Here is a 7,133-nt window from a genome sequence, read left to right on the forward strand (position 1 = left end):
GGAATGCCAGAAAAGTAGTGTGAAATTGGAGTTTAGGTAGTCTGGGAGAAAAAGTCTGCATTCAGAGATGTGCCACATTGTTGGCAAGATGTAAGAAGAGCAAAAGCTTCGGAAGCAACTATAGAGTTTAAAACCTACTGGTCCTTATGGTTTGTACTCTGTTGAAACCATGAGACACTTGCATGCCTCTAAAAGATTGTTTCAGTTCCCTTTAAAAAAATTGCTCGACTACCTAGAGAATATGCAACTAATGGATGCTTTTAGCAACCAGAGTGAATTATGGATGTGATGATAAATTGGAAAAAAAAGATATTCCCATGTAAGTAAAGCCACCATGACTTGCACCAGGAACAGGTACACTGGAACAAGTTACCCAGAGAAGTTGTGGATGCACCATCATTGGAAGTGTTCAAGGTCAGGTTGGATGGGGCTTTGAACAACCTGATCCACTGACAGATGTCCTTGCCCATGGCAAATGGGTGTGGACTTGATGATCTTTAAAAGTCCCTTCCAACCCAAACCATTCTATGATTCTGTGAAATATATAGTCTCTTCTATGGGACCTATCCCTGTGTTGTTTTTAGTGGTTCACTGTACTAGTTTGGTTGAAGTGAGCTGCCTGCTCTGTGTATTTTTTGCCCTGATAGCTCGACTGCTGCTCCTGGTGTAGTCAGGCAAAGGCAAACTGCCTGAAAGATATGCCTTCTCACCCTTTTAACAACCTGCTGTCACCTGGGATGGATAGGTGTGAGGACAGAGTTGTCCTCTGCTGTCAAGAAGTCACCTATAACCTATATGCAACATCGGTATTTAGTTGCTTACTGTAATACCTTAGGGTATTAGAAGGGTGGTTGTAGAGGATGCATAGGGCTTGGTCAGTGCCTTGCCCATGCTGTAGTTCAGATACTGAAGTGCATTCAATACAAAGCTGGTAGTAGGTGGCAGATTTAAAGGTCTGCCTGAAGGCTTCAAACAGGGAGTTGGGGTCTCTCTGTGTCTGGCAGAAGTGAGCTCTCTGGGGATCTCTGGTTTGATTACAAGTGGTGGATTTTTTGAACTTAATAGGGAACCACTCCTGTAAGAGCGTGTAAGTCACTGAACACACATGGCACAGGACATGAGGCACCAGGATTTTCATTGCTGAGTCGCTTTGTGCCTGGGTGGGAGGAAGTCTGTATTTGCTTCTTTCTTGCCTTTGTTTCAGCTCCCAAAATTACAGGGAGGAAGTAGCTATTCAGATGGCATAGTCTGTATATCATGGTCCTAAACATAACTCTGGTCTGGACTAGAGCCCACCATTTAGAAAAAGACATCTCTTCCCGATTAAAACATTCCTGTGGTGGATTTACCACTAGCATTCTTGGTACATGGTTCCAGTAATTAATTACTCAAACTGCAAAAAATGCCTGCCTTGTTTCTAGACTGGAGCTGGGGTGTGGGCACAAGGTCTGTGTGTCTGGGAACTAAGTCAGGTAAGAAAGACATCTGGGCAGTATTTGGTCAACTTCCTCTCATATTCAGCCCCAGATTACCCACAACTCTTCTGCAGCATCTTCCATTTTTGGGATTTGTTAACTATCCGGAATGAACCTTACAGCATCTGCACACCTGATTATTCCCTTGATATTGACGGTGATGTGAGATGCCAGGTAAAGTAAGTGATTGCCCTGCTGAGAACATATCACATTGAGAAATACAATTCTAATCTCCTGTCTGTCCTGACCTTTAACTTCTAGGCCATCGTTCCTCTAATACTTGATACTATCTTAATACTTTTTATTGTCCTTAACATTTTCCATCAGTGCAGTGTAATAAATGTCTGTAAGCAAATGCCAGTAACCTAGCCTGAACCATAGAAGTCTCTTCAGCCCATGTGCTACTGCACCTGCATCCCTCGCTTTCCTAAATTTGGCTTTCTGCAGCTGTAAAATTAGGGAAGTGGGAGGTATGCTTGAAGACATCTCTGTGCATACACCTCTGATCTGTGTGAGCTGAGGACTTCTGTATGTATATACATAATGGGCAGAGGAGGAACATTAAGTAATGTCATGACAGGCCATGCAGCAGGAGGATGTCAGAGGGTCAATGCCAAAAGTAAACTCAAGAAGAAATCATGAAACGTAATCTAGGGGTATTGTCATTTGGATAAGGCAGTGGATGTCTGAGTGCTTGATGAAGATTGTTGATCTCTAGAGATGGGGAAAGACAGAGAAATGTGATTGCCCCAACAACTTCCTTTTAGAAGCTCTGCCAGTTTTGGAAGTTTGTAGATATTTGAGCAGTTTAGGATGAAAGCCAAAGAACCTCATTCAAAAAAAGGAAGTCTGGATTCTGGCCCTAAGGAAGCCCTGGGAACACATTGTCATTGCCTTAGTCTCATCAATTTCAGTAGGTCAGACAGTCAATCGAGGAGAGCTTTGCCATTGACATCAGTGGAAAAAAGGATTTGACCCATAAACTTAAATCCAGCAACTTCATGTTCTCAGAAGCCAGATATAAAGAAGAGCAGAAAGCAAGGGAGAGTTATCCTCTGGTGATCTGTTACGATATTTCATCTCTCTGTATACCTTTGGTTTTAATTTCATACTTTTAATTCACATGACGAAGTTTTCAGACAGAAATGGATGTCATGTATAAGCTGAGTTCCTTGTTTTTTTTCTTTTGCCTGTCACTGGCTGCATGTTCTCTATTGATGTCTTGTTCCTGGTACTTGACACTGACCATCTTGTCTGTGAAAGGAAGCACTCCAGCTGGCTTGCCTGATAAGAAGAAAGGAAAGTTTGCTTGGTTTAGTCACTCCACAGAAACCCATGGTAATGTTGCACTGCACTCTCTGTCCACACTTCATATATCTGCCTCTGTGTGTGTATATATATCTCTATACAGACTGACATATAATACAGCTTTGTACACTTCTGCATGTGTGTGCCTTGCTTTTTCTATTGCTTGTGCAGTGTCCTCTTCATGCACTCAAGATAATAAGCTGCTCTGCAAATCAATCTCTTGCTAATGTCTTCAAAATTGTTTTCCATTTGCAAATAAGCTCAAGCATATCTTTAAAGTGCTTTACCTCATCTTCAAAGATGACTTGCAAAATATCAATGTTTTATTTTTTCTTGAAGGACTTTGGACCAAAATTTTAATTATGAATGTTGTTTCTTTCTTACAGCTTACTTGACTGTTTCATGTACATCAAAATATGTATTCAGTTGATTCCTTAATTTATCTTTCCAAATAGACAAGATTATTATAGCATCTAGTCTTTGTGAAGGAACAGGCACCATTAATGTACAATATTTCATGGTTACGTCAGGAGTGCGGAAGTCCATTATTTCGTGTGGTCCTAGGAACACCGCACAAGAACTTTAGGTTTTCATAAGACGTGTTGTAGGCACGTGAATCATTGGGATGGGATGAAAGTAAAATAGTTCGTTTTGAGGGATGTTTCTACCATGATGAATTCAAAGCAGGAACTCTGGATCTCTTTGGAAGAACCTTCTGATATCTTTCTGGTCTCTGAAAGAAGATCTGGAAGATCTGGTCCCATGGCCTATTAAACACCTGCCCAATTGAAATGTGGAATGTACTTATTCTACATTGCCTCCTTTTGTATCAAGGACCCACAAATAGATACGTTCTTAGTATTGAATAACATATTCTTCCAAGCAATTAGAATCCTCTCTAACTGCTAATAGTGCATGCTGTCAAGTTTCTTCTGAGATATGTATCAAACTACTAGTACAGGTCATGTTCTGAAGTTCTACCAGGCGTCTGAGAGATCTGTATAACTCCTCCATAATTCAGTTTTAATTATTTTTTCTTTCATTTGTTTTGTGTATTTGGAAAGAGGGGAGGAAAGAAGAGGACATGTACTGGATCCTATCCATTGTCCTAACTTAAGTTGAATGTTTATATATTAAACAGTTACAAGAGCTCATATAGTAGCTGGGAGAAACTGCTGGAATGAAAATTGGTTGGGTTTGGGGTTGCGTTTTTTTGTTGTTGTGTTTTGTTGGATTTTTTTGGTTTTTTTGGGGTTTTTTTATGATCTGTAGAGGCAAAGAAAACATTGATGTTTAATAACTAATACGAAATGCAACAGGTCTTTGAATGCAAATGAGATAGGTTCACATCTAAGGTTCTTTTCATTTGATGTTTGTTCCACGATACTTCTGCAAAAGCCTGGAAGATTCTGTTCAGTTCTTAGTTGGTGGGTGTCAACATAAAATCTCCACAACATTCTTTAGCTCTTTTGTTGGTAATATCTGAATGGATCAGAGAGTCTGATCTGCTCTCTTATCTCTTTAAGTCCAGTTTGTAAGTGTAGGATTGAAACACATTAATGGTTAGTATATGATAAATTGAGCCATCAGTATTATTTATGTGGTACTTGCTATCAGGCTAAGCAGCCATTTGTTGGAACACATGTCAATCTGATACTTTTTATTTGTATTCTGAGCTTCACAAAAAAGACTGGGGAAAGCAAAGAGGTCGTTGGGCTGGCGCAAGTAAAGGGGTGAGGTTTTAAAGTGTTCCTTTGAATCAAACAAAAGCTTCTTGTTGGCTTTGACAAGTTCTTTAATTTTCAGCTGTTTTCATTCCTAAAAATTTCCAGGAGTAGATTCTGAAAGAGAACACCTGCTTCTTCCCTTTTCTGTAGCCTTTAAGTATATGTTCCTGAAGTCTACCTGCCCAACGTGGCCTGTGCAGGGAGGCACTAGAATTGCTCAGCAAATTGTTGAATCCTCTGTAGCTGCAGCTGAGGGTCTTTTCATTAAACCAGTTCCTCTCATGCAATTCATTAATACCACTCACGTGGTAGCCACTCATGTCATTCATCAATAGATATGCCACGTTCTAATGGCCAACCTTCTCTTTTTCTTCCCTTTAACTCTTACAGTGAGCATGCCCACCAGTGAGACCGAGTCCGTGAACACAGACAACGTCCCTGGAGCAGATATTGAAGGCGAAAACTGCGGTGCTAGGCTGGCGTGAGTACCTACACACGGCTATATGGATGTAGGGGTTGGACTGGGCTTGGTGGGTTAAAGCCAGGGCAAAGGTCAGGCTTTTCAGGGGGGAGAAAACCCCACACTGAGTGACAGGAGAGAGTGCAGAGGACTTGTTGATCCCAGTTCTTATCTTAATTGCAATGCAAGCTCACTCTGGACATTAATGGAGAGCGTCTGGGTTTACATAGATGTAAATAAAGCACAGAATGCCGAAGCTAAGCGGATCTGGTTTTGCATAATAGCTAAAAGAACTGATGGATAATATCTTATTTTTAAATTTCTCTTTGGTGGCAGATAATCAAATCAAATATATGCAGACCAAAGAGTGAAAATGATTGGTCTGTTTTATTTCTCTAATGATTCTTATACACTTTACAGTGTCTTGCAATAGAAATACATGGATGATAGCTCCCATTCTGCAGCCTAAACTACATCCTTCAAATGCTGAACACAAAACTCTAGTGACAAAGAAATATATCAGAAATATATCAGGCAAGAGTCATTTCTTCCCTTTTGCATGACTTGAACAAGAATGGACTTTATGCTGGCGGAGGATATGTTAGTCACTCCAAATTTCCTTGAAAAACAGTCTAAGCGTATCAGTGCTATAGATTGTACCTTACTGGAGTATTTGAGGCTCTGCCCTGTCCTTGGGCATGACTTGAACCCTTCAGTGTCGGTCAAATGCTCATCATAAGTATATAAGAAACGCACTGTTTTATCACACCTGTGGTCCAGCTTGCCCAGTGTTCAGATCCTGACAGTGAGAGGGCAAGTGTGCAAGCCTGGCCATGTCTTACTTTCCAGTCCCTTTTAACTGCTCCTAAATTCATGCTAATTGGATTAGAGATGGTAGAAGGCACACTCTGTTTTTTGTCTTTCGTGGCCATTTATGGACCTGTCTTCCACAGATTTACCTGAACCCACTAAGGCTGTCTGCCTTCACAGTAGCAACAAGTTTCAAAAGTTCACTACCCGCTGTGTAGACAAGTAGTTACTCTTATCTGTTTTAAGCTGATCCACTACTACTTTCAGTCAGCGTTCTCTCATTCTAATACTGTGAGATCTGGTGATCAACAGTTCCACTTTCAGCTTATCTATCACTTCCATGACTTTGTAAACCCTGACTGTATCTCCTACACACACCCTGGGCCCTCTCCTCTACAAACTGAGGAGAAGGAGATCTTATCTGCATTACAAGATGTGATACGTGGAACATGCTGTAAATTCAATCTGCTTTCCTGTGTCAGCCAGTGACTCACAAACTTCAGGAAAAATTGTTTGTGATAGCTTTCTTTCACCTGCCTGCTGTTGCCTACCTGCTGATTCTTTTCCTTTAGATTATGAACGCTCTTCTGACAGAACTGGACTAGATCTATTCACAGGGCTGAGACAGTTGTAGCCCTTCCTTTAGCAGCCCACCAAGTTGTGCTCTTGTTGCACTACAGGAAGCAGCAGCTGGATATGTGACCACTTCTTCCAGCTGGATGCAATTTGGAGAACCATCTCTATTCCACAGTTATGGTTCCCATTACAATGGGTCCCCTGGTGCTACACAGTGCTAACAACAATGGCAACTGTTACTGTAAAGTTGCATATATTTTTAATACTACAGCTTGCATTCATTTAATGTCCTTAATCCCAAGGGATCCTGAAGCACTTTATGAACTGTAAATGTAGGGATTGTTTTCACAGTGTTAGAGTTCAGCCACCTTCAGGGTAAAACGTCACAGGTATTTAAAAACAAAGGGCACAAGTGTATAAGGACATGTATGAGGGATAGCTTGTTTTGTACTGAAACTGCATGGGGAATTTTGGCAAGCAGAATATAATTGTCTTAGCTGGAATGTGGCCAGGACAGCCAAAGTTAAACTCAACTCTAAATGTAATCATTACTTAAAATGGAGATTACTTAAAATAGCCCAATGTGGCCACAGGAGAATGGCTCTACTGTTGTCTGGCACTGCAGTCACTATACTCCTGACATGAGGAGAAGGGATGTCTATGTCCAATGCATTCTAGGGAAGAAGACATAAGAAAATAACAGGAAAACAGAGCTTCATTACTTTTTCAAATGTTATAGATGTTAAAACAGGGCCCTAAGTTTTGACGTACGGAAAC

At 40.8% G+C, this 7,133-nt stretch overlaps 1 protein-coding gene across 1 annotated transcript in view; it reads left to right on the plus strand.

Moving 5' to 3' along the window:
* LOC103768779 (voltage-dependent L-type calcium channel subunit alpha-1C-like) overlaps window positions 1-4,991 on the plus strand; it is a gene marked incomplete at its 3' end in the record, with an annotated part of 31,148 nt that extends 26,157 nt beyond the window's left edge. Inside the window, exon 3 of the mRNA XM_008935931.1 lies at window positions 4,901-4,991. Within this exon, the coding sequence (XP_008934179.1) occupies window positions 4,901-4,991 (91 nt within the window). The remainder of the gene's footprint in view (window positions 1-4,900) is intronic.
* Between the last annotated feature and the right edge of the window lie 2,142 nt (window positions 4,992-7,133).

This window comes from Merops nubicus, unplaced genomic scaffold (assembly GCF_000691845.1).
Source record: "Merops nubicus isolate BGI_N331 unplaced genomic scaffold, ASM69184v1 scaffold36492, whole genome shotgun sequence".
NCBI lineage: Eukaryota > Metazoa > Chordata > Aves > Coraciiformes > Meropidae > Merops > Merops nubicus.